At 43.2% G+C, this 14549-nt stretch overlaps 1 protein-coding gene across 7 annotated transcripts in view; it reads left to right on the forward strand.

Moving 5' to 3' along the window:
- EXOC1 (exocyst complex component 1) overlaps positions 1-14549 on the forward strand; it is an 81804-nt gene that overhangs the window by 53420 nt on the left and 13835 nt on the right. For all 7 annotated transcript variants that reach the window (XM_068278583.1, XM_068278585.1, XM_068278586.1 and 4 more), the window contains 3 exons: positions 3798-3961; positions 7789-7899; positions 13571-13644. In XM_068278583.1, the coding sequence (XP_068134684.1) occupies positions 3798-3961; positions 7789-7899; positions 13571-13644 (349 nt within the window). The remainder of the gene's footprint in view (positions 1-3797; positions 3962-7788; positions 7900-13570; positions 13645-14549) is intronic.

Here is a 14549-nt window from a genome sequence, read left to right on the forward strand (position 1 = left end):
AAATTAAAGGGCCCCCTGTAGCCCATGTGATCCCCTGGCATCCTCTTGGTCCCTCCGCGGTCCTGGTCACGGCTTTGGTAATCCGATGACTGCAGCTTAAGTTGCCCGTGCTCGTCCTTTCTGTGTACGCTGCACGTCATCACGCCAGTCGGCGTAAGAGTCCTGCGCATGTGCGGTCCTCGAAGAATGAACCACGCATGCACAGGACTCTTACGCCGGCCTGAGCAATGACGTGCGGCGGAGGCACGCATGGGCAACTACAGCCGAAATTGCCAGATTACCAGAGCCGGGACCAGGACCGCGAAAGGGACCTGGAGGATGCCCGGAGACCTCGCAGGCTACCGGGGTGGAAGAAGCCCAAGGTAAGTCCAAATTTCATTTTTATTCACAGCTCATGGTCCCTTTAATGGTGTTCCACCGCACCTTTTACAGTCTTCATGTAACCAAAGGATACAACTTGACAATAATTATTGAGCAAAAATAATTATCAAGAAACAAATTTGTATTGCAGAACTTTTCTTAGTCTTTCTAGATCAATGAAAAAAAACTTCCACGCTTACACAAATAAGTACAAAAATCATCCAACTAAAATTTCCATAAAATTGTGTGTTCCACTTTAAAAAAAAAAAAAAATGTAACAGACCTTAAAAGGAGCTTCTATATACTGAAACTTGCAAATTTAAATCCAGCAATGTGAAAACACAGAAACTCATCTACACTTCACCAGAAGCCTTGTTTGAATGTGGTGCAGAATGGGTACCACATATGTCTCAGCAGTCCATAGGAAGAAAGGAAAGTTTTCAATTAAGCTTTGAGAATTGTTTTTCACAGAACCAGAGGCATCTCAAATAGTCAGTGTCTACTACAATAGTCCTGTTATAAACTTGGTTGTGCTTTAATTGCATGGTGTTCAGGTATTATATCTCTTTGCACTTCATGCATGTCATCTGCTGTATGATCTACTAAGGCATCGTTCACATTACAAACGCGGACGGGCACGCACGCGGAACGCAACGCGTACGAACGCACGCCATCCGCGTTTGTATGCGTTGCGTGGCTGATCCCATCACTGAAAACTGAATGGGACAGCCATGCGTTTTGGCAAAAAATGCGTGCAGCATGCGTTCCCGGACCGCACAGGTCCAGAACGCATGCAGTGTGAACATCAGACAGTGCACTCTATGCACTGTTTGATGTCGTGCGTGTCGGCCACCTGCACGCGTTTCCAAAACGTGTCTGGAAACGCGTGCAGTGTGAACGGGGCCTAATAATTATTGTGATGGACCCTCCAAAGTAGTGTTTCCTAAACCTGTGCTCATGACCCACCAACGGTGCATGTTTTGCAGGTAACCTTACATATACACAAAGGGGGTAATTAGTTTCTCAGCTATGTGGATTTATGAACACTAGAGATTTCCAGAAACTGAACTGTTGCTGGGTCACGAGGACAGGTTTGAAAAACACTGCTGCAAAGTCTTAAGTTTTTTTTTATCCTTTATGGTATTATTCAGTCTTAGATTACCTTTACTTATGACCTATGGAAAAAGTCACACGACCTCTCATTAGCCACAACTTTTTTTTGTTGTGTTTTTTTTTAATATCATTAACCTCCTTAGCGGAAATCACGAGTTCAGCTCTGGGTGGAAAAAACAAGACAGGAGCGGTAACCCCGAGCTGAACTCGTGGTAGCCGCTAGGAGGTCTATGCAGAGCAATGCGCACAGCGGGCGTTTTTAACTCCCCTCCCGGGGATCCCGATGTGGGTCACCATTCTTCTTCCTCTCCTCCGAGGCTCTGCTTCCCCCTGGTGAGATCGCGGTCTGTCGTCATGACGGAAGCCAGCAATCTCACTATAGGGTTACAGCGCCACCTGGAGGATGGAGGGCAAACTGCAGTGCTGGAACCCAGGGAGGTGAGCGAGTGCTGGGCTGCTGCAGAACTCCCTAGCAGCATGATTTTTTCCAGGTTTTAGGATCTAAAAGCATGCAAAACAATGCACCGCTTTTAGACCCTAAAATTCAGAAAAAATCATAACGCCAAGGGGGGTTAAAGACTGTAGACAGAGCATGTGACTTTGTACATATACTATATATTGCTGCCCCATCACAATAACCTAAAACACAGCTATAAATGTTTAAACCGCTGGTAACAAAAGTGAGTACACACCATAAGTCAAGAGTATCAACATTCTGCCCAAAGTGTCAATATTTTGTGTCCTCACCATTATATTCCAGCAATGCCTTAACTCTTTTGGGCATGGAATTTCCTAAAGCTTTACAGGTTTCCACTGGAATCCGCTTCCACTCCTTCATGACGACATGACAAAACCGGTGGATGTTACAGACCTTCCTTTTGAGGATACCCCACAGATGCTCAATAGGGTTTAGGTCTGAAGACATGCTTGGCTATTCCAGCAACTCTACTCTGTTTCTTTAGAAAGTCAGTGGTTGTCTTGAAGGTGTTTTTGTGGTCATCATTATGTGGGAATACAGCCCTGAGCCTCAGTTTCTGAAGGGAAGCTTCAGTATGTCACAGTTAATGTTGGCATTCATGGTTCCCTTGGCAAACTGTAGCTCCCCAGTGCCGGCAGCACTCATGCATCTCAAAACCATGACACTCACACCACCATGCGTGACTGCAGGCAAGACACACTTGTCTTTGTACCCCTCGCCAAGTACAGCAGGTACAGATGCGCACGGTCAATTCGCTATCAAATATATGCATTAAAAAACCCTAATTTTTTTTGTATCAAAACATACAAATCTTACATAAAAACACAGCTGTTGTGAGTCTCACGACTTACCTGTTGGTCTAACGTTGCAAGATCAAACATACTGTTCAGTGAGCATGCAAAAAAAAAAAAAAACTTGCCCTGGTGGGTGGTGGGATACATGTGAAAACATCCAGGGGCCAGACTCAAACACAATCCAGTCCCAAGGAAAGGGAGGCACCCAATCGCAGCGCCAGTTTAGTATACAGAAGATGGAGATGGTAAGTTTATTTGTCGGCTTGACTTGATTCTATCATAAGTTTGTGCCCATCGCAGCACACACTTGTGTTAGCAAAGTGCCAAGTGAATGGAAGGCCAGTCACAGCAAATATATATGTGTATTTAATGTAATAGTGGAGAGTGCCCAATCGCAGTATCCACCTCTGCCGACATCAGTGGCCTAGTGTGTCCCATAATATAGTTGGAGAGTATGTCGCCAGTAATAAGAATCCAGAGATTCGAAGTTGGTGACCGGTCACTTCAAAGTTCTTTGTGCACAATCCAGTACATTAGTAAACAACTGCAGAAAGGCAAAGTAGCAAGACAAATCAACAGTGTAAGGTCGTCCTTTGTCATCCACCAGCGTATGCATTCTAGCCTTCTGCTGGTGGATACACGTATATCTGTTTTAAAAGGATTGCAAGATTGCTGTATTACAGCATAATTAGTATTTACTTACCAGCCAAGACCAAATTGGTGGGCTCTTCCTGGACACGTGTTTGGACAGAGCTTCAAGAAGATGCCATCGAGACAACCTGGGGCCATCTTGTGATGACCAGCAGAGCTGATCCAATCCTGTGATTCCTGAGATGGTAAATGTGGAGAAGAAACTTAATTAATTAATTAAGCAGCTAGCACAAAAAGAGACGTGTAATCTGGTGCTAGGCATGCAGTCGGTGTTGAATAATCCCTTTAATGCCATGGCCAGTGTGGTTATACAGTTGTTGATATCTAGACATATACATATATATAGGCATATACAGTATGCTCTCCTTTCTTACAAAGCCTATCCATCTGCTGGATTTCAGGTCTTCATGGGAGCTCTGGGAAGCTGACAGGATCTACATCCAGTTTGAATAAACTGTCAGTCCAGAGTGCAGGAAGTCGTAGATCTCAGTCATCCTCTCTGCTGGATATGGGCAACATGTCTGCCTCTGATCTGGATGTCGCAGATCGCACCAAGTTTGACAAGGTACTTTCAGACTAAAAGCTTGTATAAAATGGTGTCCAATAACATTAACATGTGGATATCAGAATTTGTTTACCTATTTACCAACTAAAACCAAGTTTTTGTTTTTTTTCCAGTTTTAGATAGAGGAAAAAGCTTAAAAATGCTGTCATTGTGAAATTACTACATGTGTTCCTGATGGATAGATTATCTTTCAGTTTCCACCTTTGGTGACATGCTTGAGTTGAACAGGCTGTAAATATAACATACTCAGCACAGGCACAAACTACAAAACTGTGATGGAGGTTCTTTTACCATGTTAAAGCATGTAACTGAAGTTAAAAAAGGGGGGGGGGGGGATTAAATATTTTCCTCAGTAGTGGGAAGCCTGTTAATAGTCCAGAGGCTCCCCGGATTCTCCTTAAAGCGGTATTGTCACCATAAAAATCTAATTTCAACAGTAACTGGTCTGAGTGTATTAAGTGATAAAGATGCTAATCCTGCATTCAAAACTTGCAAAACTTTTTCTGCTGTTATGTTTTGGAGTTATCCCATACTTTAGGAGCACCGGCCCTTTAATAGCCATTGCCATTCAGTTGCATGCTGGGGGTTCTTTTTATCTATAATATATTCCTCCTCTTCCCTTCATTTCCCTGCCTAGCTTCTTATCTGAAACACCCTCTGCTCACTTGTGTTTACAAGCAAGGCTGAGGTGACTCAGAGATTGGAGGATAAGACAGTGCAGTTGCTAGTATACACCTCAGTGGGAGTGTCTGAAGACTCTGGGAGGAGGGCAGCTAATGAATACTCTGGTCCCCTACCTCTCGTGTCCCTACCTCTCCCTCAAGATTGTAAGCTATTGGGCACCCATGCTATGCATTTGAGTGAACCTAACTTGCCTAATCTCCATGCTCCCATCCAGTGACTGACTAAGCACTACCTTATGCTCATACTGTGCTGCGTGATCTGGTTTTCTTGTATTCCTGTATTGTCATATTGCTGTATGTCACCCCTAGATATTATAGATATAGTCTGTAACCTAAATTAATGTCCAGCGATGCGTAATATGTTGGCGCCTTATAAATACAATAAATATTATTATTAATCATTATAATAATAATACACAATGAGCAAGAGAAGGGAGGGGGGAAAACAAGAGTCAGGGAGGATAGGATGTCAGCATTAGCTTGGCAAAATGGCCACTGCCTTGAATAGGATTTTGTGCTTTTCCTTTATAAAATTCACAGGAATCATTATGTGGATAGCACAATACATCTGTTATGTAAGTAGAAGTAGTATTTATCTACTTATATATGTGTTTTTTATTTCTAGGTTAGCATGGGTGTCGCTTGTTCTTTAAAGCATGTAACTGAAGTGAAAAAAAAGCGGGGGGGGGGGCTTACGGTGGGGGGTTTCGAAGGGTTTAAATATTTTCCTCAGTAGTGGGAAGCCTGTGAATAGTCCAGAGGCTCCCCATATTCTCCTTCAGGCCACCGTTCCACCGCCGAGCCCTTCTAAACATTTTCATGGCCACACTCCTGCTGTGCACAAGTGCACCCGGACTGGGCATGCGTGAGTATAGTCTGCGCTTGCCTAGTGGAATAAAGTTTTTGTGCATTGCTTTTTTTTTTTTTTCCTCCGCACAAGCGCTTTATTTTACTGAGCATGTGCAGATTTTACTCGGGCATGTCCAGTACCGATGTGCTCATACATGGCCAGGAGTGCTCGAAGAGGACCTGGAAAGCCTCTGGACCAGTAGGACTCAGTAGGTTTTCCCCTACGGAGGTGAGTATCCATTTTTTATATCCATCTATGAGCAATGTGCTTTGACAGCAATAAAAGCCCAGCAGAGTTTGTAGCCCCCTCCTACCTTTAACCTAAGTAGCTGAAATCTATCCCTATTTAGGACTTTGACCATAATAATACTTAGAACTGAAGCTGCATACAGATGCTATATATTTGTGACCCGAGGTGATAATTTCTGATCATCTCTTGGGCAAAAACTTAGTGTCAGTACAGGTGTCCCACAGAGTTATTTAGCAGTCTGATGTGCTGGATCACCTAACAAGCCACCACTGTTATTTGTCATCTTCAGCTCCTTGTTTTTCCTCCCCTCCTCATACTACTCAGCAGCAGGTGAACAGCGTTGTCACCCAAAACAATCATCACCAATCATTTCAGGAGGAGATGATTATTGAGTGTCTGTGTGCAGCTTACAGTTGCCCAATAATGGTACAATCTACCGAACGATCGACCATGCGTACGGTCAATCGGATTGGGTACCGTTAATGGTGCTGTGATCAACCATGAACAGTTTTCCTATCGATTGTTCTGGCGATCTGAATTTCCAAACAACTGGTCTGAGCGGGTGCTTGTAATATTTACCTCAGGGATAAAATCTAATGGCTTTTGTATTTGTTTTAAGGCACCTATGTAAATGTGATTATCATTTGACTGCTGTAAAATTATGGTTTATCTAATCTACAGCTAGTTCCTATAGTAAGTGAAGATGAATGTCTGCTTACATCTGAGCTATCACAGAGTAACAACAAAGAGTTGACAGTAGAAAATAATACCACCTCCTTTGTTGTTAATTTCCTAATGAGATTGCTGTGCTGATGTACAAAAATAATTTGCACTATGTAAGGACTTGTTCACATTAGGGACGTTGCTGTGCGCTTTTCACAGTGCATTGCGCTGTGCGCTTTGCTAGGTACAGCTTTTTCCATTGATTCTAATGTTCCACAGACACATCTTTCCTTTGTTACTGTTTATTTAAGAAACGTAGTGTTGCATCCATTTCTCTGTGTTGTGCTGTGAAGCGCACAGCAATGCAAGGGAATGGGTGTGCTATTTTAGCACATAGAAGCACATAGCAATGTGCTTTGCAGATGCGTTTTTACCCAAATAAAATTTTTTTCAAATGAAAACAAATCTTTATTGACATAGGTTGTGAGCCCCTCTGAGGGATAGATAGTGACAAGTGACAATGTACTCTGTACAGCACTGCGTAATATGTCAGCGCTATATAAATACTTAAATAAAATACAAATTGACAACTGCTACATCAAATAAGCAGGACACACTGAACAAAAACACATTCAATAGCTTGTAAAATGCATGGGTCCGCTTTAAAAAAAAGCGCACCATAGCACGTTATGAAACTCGCATCAATGCGTGCTTCACGCGCTTAAAGAGAACCCAAGGTGGATCTTCAGGGGGCAGATGGGTCACAGAGCCATGTTCTCTGCCTAATGACATGGCTCTATGTCCCCCTACCGCCGCTCCCTGGCCCCCACCACCGCGCTATAGCCCCCCCGAGTTTAGCGACAAGATTTGTCGCTAACTCGGAGGTAAACAGAGTGGAGAGGAATTCTCTGGTTAAAACGCCCGCCAGGGGCGTTGCTACAGGGTTTCCTGAGCTGTCATTGGGCAGCCCTCTCTCCCTGGCCGTACCTCCTGCTGCTCCCCTGCCTCCCTGCACACTATGGGAGACAACACAGTCTCTCAGTGCAGTGTCGTGACCCAGGGGTCATGCATGTGAAAGTGGACTATTGTGGGCCACAGGAGCGGCGTCTTTTGCGGCTACTTGATCCGCTCAGCCCTGTGGATCAGGTTGCCTACTTTTATTTATTTATTTTTTGAGACCACCTCAGGCTCTCTTTAAATATGTTTCTGAATGCAACCAATCTGAATAAGGCCTTACTAACTGACTCTGCAGGGCTAGTTTTAGTTATGTCTGTGTTGTAGTTACTATTTTTTATGCCTTGGGTAATTGCCATCTATGGTTTTAAATGCGTAAATGTGCTTAACAAGGTCTGCACAGTCAATATATTCTGGATTTTTTTCAGATCTTTGAACAGGTCTTAAGTGAACTGGAGCCGCTGTGTCTGGCAGAACAAGACTTCATCAGTAAATTCTTTAATCTAACACAGCATCAGAGCATGCCCCGGACATCCATGGTATGAGACTCTAAATATTTATTAATATTGTGTGGATTTTATTACTATATCCATCTAGTTTATTGTTTCCAAGGCAAGCGATTTGAAATATAAAAAGTGATGATTACAAAGTCAGCAAAAGGGAAAGAGCACAAAAAGATATTCTGACATGAAGCCAGAGTTTGTACTACTGCCAGCTGCTGGGTCAAGGGGATGCCCAACATTGATGGCCTTAATTGACTTAAAGTGGACCTACCTAAACTCTGGAAAAAGTTTGGGAAAATGTTACCTCTGCATTAGCTTGGAGCCTCTCTATCTACCCCCTGCTAGCTGGTTACGTAGAAGACTGTGAGCTCTAATGGGACACCATTAAACGGGGATCAAAGTTTTGTGCAGAGATTGTGAACCTCTGTGTGGCAATCCAAATATATCTGCCTGTGTGTTTTATACAACTCATAAGATTCAAGCAATGAGGCTAAGTTGTGTTTTTAAATTTGTGCACTTTAACCACTTAAGGACCACAATGTTAAACCCCCCTGGTGACCAGGCCATTTTTTATTTAAGAGACTCTGTAACAAAATTTGGAGCCTTATTTCTTCTATCCTAGAAGTTCCTATGCCTGTTCTAATGTGGTCTGTCTTACTGCAGCCTTTTCTAGTTGCACTGTCTCTGTAATAAATCTTATCTTCTTTCCTCTGTTGGCTCTGTCGGGCTCAGGCTGGAATGTGTGGAATGTGCAGCAGTGCTTGTCATTGGCAGAAGCTTTACACACCCTCTCCAAGCTCTGCATGAGTCACACAGTGAGCTGTTCTCAGCCTATCATACTCTGGTTAGAAACCATGTCTTTTGTTTGTAAACACTGACTAAAACTGGCAATTACAAGCCAGGATTGCAGCAGGGAGTGGCAGAAACAGCACAGAGGGGCCCAGGAGAACATAATGAAGAGTGGTATGCTTTTTGTTGTAAGAATTTTAGAGTGCAGATTCTCTTTAAATAGGCCACTGCAGCTTAAAGGCCTCGCTGCAGGGCTGGACATGTCAGCACGCAAGTGATTTTTCTCCCCACCAACAGAGCTTTCTGTTGGTGGGGTCTGATCGCTTCCCTAGTGTTTATTTTTATTTTTTTGTAAATATTTTTATTCACAGCAGATTGCTCCTGTGTCCCCCAGGGGGACAGCCGTGTCACACGGCTATCCCCTGTGCAGTGCTGCCTTAGATTGCAGCACTGTACATAGTTATCAGCTGGTGTCTAACAGTCTCCGCGCGGCCATCGCCGCTGGGAGACTGAAGGCGGAGCTCCGTCATCAGAGCGGAGATGTGAGTGTATTAGCACGCACGCTCTCCTGCAAGCCCCATAGGAAGCCATTCACGCCAATCGGTGTGGAGTGGTCCTGGGGCTGCGGCCGCGTTCACGCCAATTGGTGTGGAGTGGTCCTGGGGCTGCGGTCGCGTTCACGCCAATTGGTGTGGATCGGTCGGCAAGAGGTTAAACTTGTAGAACAGGAACTCCTTTTGTTTAGAGCCTCAGTAAAAGGCTGTTGAGTAGTGTTGGTGTTTAAATTTAGCACATCTGATTTGAAACACCCAAATACTCCCGTCTGCCTCTGATCAGCACTGAAGCCGACAGGGCCAGGAGGAGTCCACTGGCTTGTGAGTCCCGTTGCACTTCACGTGACTCCAAACCTTCCTCCTTCTGGTTTAGAAGTTATATGACACAAACCTTATTCATCTTCAAATATCTGAGCAGGGCTTGCTGATATTGAAAAATGAGCACATCTATATTATATATGTGGGAAGCTTATTCTGTACTCCGGCCGGTCGGAGCCTACTGCGCATGCGCAGGCTCAAGTAATGCACACTCTGATCGCTCTCCCATTGCCAGGAGCGTTCTGCGCAAGCACAGTAGTGATTTCGTCATACTGCGTATGTGCAGAATGCTGCCGTGCACTAGGATGCGATGCGGAGGCGCATGGCCGGCCGGAGGGTCTCAGAAAGACAATGCGGGCACAGGATGACTCCAGGGGCCTGCAAGAAGCTCCAGGTAAGTTAAACTTGATATTTCTTTCCCCTGTATTAGATTTCCTTTAGAAGAAGAAAGTGTCAGGTTGTAGTAATAAGCTAGTATAGGCAGCTCCCCTATTCCTGTGTTCGCAGGTATCCTTTAATGCAAGTGGAGGCGTATTTGTGAACAACAGATACTGTATGTGTGATGAGTAGATGGTGAGCAGCTTGCAGCAACTCAAAATGGACATTTTTTTATTGGCCATTTTGCTGCAAAAACCGACTGTAAAAGGGGATCCTATTTATTAATTTGTCAGTCTGCAATGCAAAAATCTGACCTGCATGATAATTGCGGACAGCAGATTGATTTCCCACAGAAGCCTGTGGCGGAAGTGCATCTGCTCCGGACTTCAACTAGATCAAAACACACCATCAGAATAGACACTACTGTCAACTCTGGTTGGCGGTTGGTAATTCGGCACAATGTGAACCGAGCCTTACACACTTTCATGCGCTGAAGCTCCACTGGGTGCTGGAGTAGTACAGTAATGTTCTATCACCATTTTACTCTGGTTTCTTCCCACATCCCCAAAACATACCGATAACTTAATTGGCTTCCCCCTGAATTGGCCCGAGACTACGACGCATACACTACACTACACAATACATTCATAGACATGGGACTATGGTAGAGATTAGATTGTGACCCTCTCTGAGGGACAGTTAAAGAGGAGCTGTCAGCTATACTATCTCAGAATAAAACACACACACATATAAGTAGATAAATACTTGCTCTACCTACATGACATGTGTATTGCACTGTCCACGTTTTGATTTTAGTGATTTTTCTATAGTAAAAAAAGAGATCATCTTCTTAGGATTTCCCATTTTAAATGTGGCTGTTTTGAAGCCAATCCTGATGTAATTTCCTCCCTTACTGTCCTCTGCGTGATTTGCCCGCCCTTCACTATAGAAAGTGCATCAGACATATTGGCCAGTAAGAGAGGAACAGATGTGTGTGAGGGGAAACCAGGAGGTTAAAAGGCTTCAGCCAATCAGGCTGCATTAGGTAAGTCTGAGGGAAAGTAAAGAAGCAAAAAAAGACAGCCCACCATGCCTTGCAAGTTCCATTTTTGAGTACCAAATTTTATGTGTACGAAATATGTGTGTACGAAATAAGAGTCAGATAAGCTGGGGAATGATCATTTATCAACAAGAAAAGTAATAGTGATTTTAACTTTTGGATTGCCTGGTTAGCATCCTTATTACTTGTTTACCAGATAAAAAATAAAGTATTTTTGATTTTATGCCCGACCGTTACACTGTAAAGGGAATCTGAGACAGGGATTTAAAAAAATAAGTTACATATCTGGGGCTTCTTTCAGCTCCATCCAGGCTGATCGCTCCATCGCCATCGTCCTTCTGCTGCCTGGATCGGCCGCAATTCAACCTCAAACGTCCTCTGGCCTGGCGAGACTGAAGGACTTATGAGGGTGAATTGCGGACGATCCAGGCAGCAGAAGGAGGATGGCAATGGAGCGATTAGCCTGGAGGGAGCTCGAGGAAGCCCCAGGTGTGTGTGTATGTATGTGTGTGTGTGTGTGTGTGTGTGTCTATATATATATATATATATATATATATATATATATATATATATATATATATATATATATATATATATATATATATATATATATAAAAATATGTGTATGTATGTGTATGTGTATATGTATGTGTATATATACATATACATATACACACACACACACACACACACACACACACACACACACACACACACACACACACACACACACACACACACACACACACACACACACACACACACATATATATATATACACACACACACACACACACACACACACACACACACACACACACACACACACACACATATATACACACACACACACACACACGCGCACACACACACACACACACACACACACACACACACACACACACACACACACACACATATATATATATATATATATATATATATATATATATACACACACACACACATATATACGCACGCACGCACACACATATATATATATGTGCTGCACAGAGTATATTATTATCTTCATTTAAAGTGTACTTGAGACAGAAAATAAAATATATACATACACACACATTTATATGTATGTGTGTGTGTGTGTATATATATATTTTATTTTCTGTCTCAAGTACACTTTAAATGAAGATAATAATATACTCTGTGCAGCACTGCCGAAGATGTCGGTGCTATATACATATTAAAGGAATACTGTAGGGGGTCGGGGGGAAATGAGTTGAACTTACCCGGGGCTTCTAATGGTCCCCGGCAGACATCCTGTGCCCGCGCAGCCACTCACCGATGCTCCGGCCCCGCCTCCGGTTCAATTCTGGAATTTCAGACTTTAAAGTCTGAAAACCACTGCGCCTGCGTTGCCGCGTCCTTGCTGCCGCTGATGTAACCAGGAGCGTACTGCGCAGGCCCAGTATGGTCTGTGCCTGCGCAGTACGCTCCTGGTGACATCAGCGGGAGCGAGGACATGGCAACGCAGGCGCAGTGGTTTTTAGACTTTAAAGTCCAGAAGTGAACCGGAGGCGGGGCCGGAGCATCGCATCGCGGGCACAGGATGTCTGCGTGGGACTATTAGAAGCCCCGTGTAAGTTCAACTCATTTTCCCCTGACCCCCCTACAGTATTCCTTTAAATAATAAAACTTTTCTGTAATGTAGTACGCCATCTTGTGTTTGGTGAGGTGGTCTGATAAAAATATGCTGACATACCCAACAACCAGTGACTTAAAGAGGAACTCCAGTGAAAATAATGTAGTAAAAAAAAGTGCTTCATTTTTTACCATAATTCTGTATAAATGATTTAGTCAGTGTTTGCTCATTGTAAAATCTTTCCTCCCCCCGATTTACATTCTGACATGTATTACATGGTGACATTTTTACTGTGGGCAGGTTATGTAGCTGCTCCTAGCTGTTTTGGCTGTTAGAGACAGCTGTAAACAGCTAATTCCTGTCTGTGAACATTGTTACATTGTGGCAGTTTGCCCAGAGTACCGCGGTACTCAGAGCTTCTTGTGGGAGGGGTTTCAGCACAAAATCAGTCATACAGCGCCCCCTGATGGTCTGTTTGTGAAAATCATTATATTTCTCATGTAAATGGGGGTATCAGCTACTGATTGGGATAAAGTTCAATTCTAGGTTGGAGTTTCTCTTTAATGTCTGAACAAAACTGTATTTTTCCCAAACAGTCTCACTAGCATGACATGTTAATCTGTTAGAAAGCCTCTACACAACCAAACAAAGCTTTTATGTCAAGATGCACTGAGGAGTAAACCACAGAATCTCTACCTAATGTTTTGTAGGGACCACAGACGACTCTCTGACAAATCTAAGTTATGACACAATGAATAATTCAATTCTCTGTGGTTTGGTAAAAGTCTGGTTGACATTTACCTTGTAATTCATAAAACTAATGGATTAATATAGAGACCTGAGTATCTTGTCAGTCTTTTTGGGAAGGAAACTATTTATTATTTAGACCATGCCTTCTAGTATCATAGTGATTTTATTAATTCAGTAGTTTAAAGGTTAGATGGCTTAAAAAAAAATGTGAAGCAATTATTGTACAGTATGATGTTTCTTACGTGTTTTTGATTATAGAGTGATGATGACCATGATGGTGGCAGTTTATCTCGGCATCAAAGTCCTGGCTTGTCATCAGCCGTGTCATCAGAGTAAGTTGTAAACATGTGCCTGCTTTGTTCGCAAGTATTGTAGTTCTGAGTGACACATTCTTCACAATTTACTTCTGAAACACTGTGGCAGCTGTTATGGTGGCCATACACTTATTATTTGCAGCAGATTCGACCATCAGATAGATTCCTGTCAGATGCCTCTCAGGTCGAATCTGACAGGAATCTATCTGATGTGTGCCACACACTAGGAACAGATTTCCAATAGATTTCGATCACATTTCAATAAATTTAATTCTGATATGCATTATTGCTCCATTTGATCCAATGCAGCTTTTTGGGCCAATGATCTGCTGCCAGCAGCCGATCGACCTAGATTTTCCATCCAGACCGATTGAGCAAATTGATCGAAATCGGCTGGAAATCGATCGGCCAATCGATCATGCTTCCTGCTGCATTGATTTCTAGCCAATTTGATCAGAGCGGTCAAATTAGCCGTCGATCGATGGCTGAAATCAACCAGTGTATGGGTCCCTTTTAGGCAGGTGATGCAGATATTGTATAGAAATTATGAGGTGATCAAGTAACTTTTTATTCTCTGACTTGATTGCTACAAGCCCTCTGTGATTGGCTGGTTACTGTTCCAGTCAGAATAATACGTCATATGGACAATTAAGCTTGTAAGGAAACACAAAATAAGGGACACTGAGAGCCCAATATAGTGCACTAAGTACTGGTAATCAATGGATAATGTAAGGCAAGTATAGTAATACTCACAAACCAGGGTTACCTCATAGGCAACCACTGTAAACACAGACTGGTAGAACAAACCTGTCCCCACTCAGGAATAAACAGTCGCTCTCTGTAGGTCAGAAAAAAGAGGTTAGCACCCCTCCACTAAGGGTGGACTGAGATATTATGCAATGAAAATAGAGGTGCCAAAAGGT

This window comes from Hyperolius riggenbachi, chromosome 1 (assembly GCF_040937935.1).
Source record: "Hyperolius riggenbachi isolate aHypRig1 chromosome 1, aHypRig1.pri, whole genome shotgun sequence".
Lineage (NCBI taxonomy): Eukaryota > Metazoa > Chordata > Amphibia > Anura > Hyperoliidae > Hyperolius > Hyperolius riggenbachi.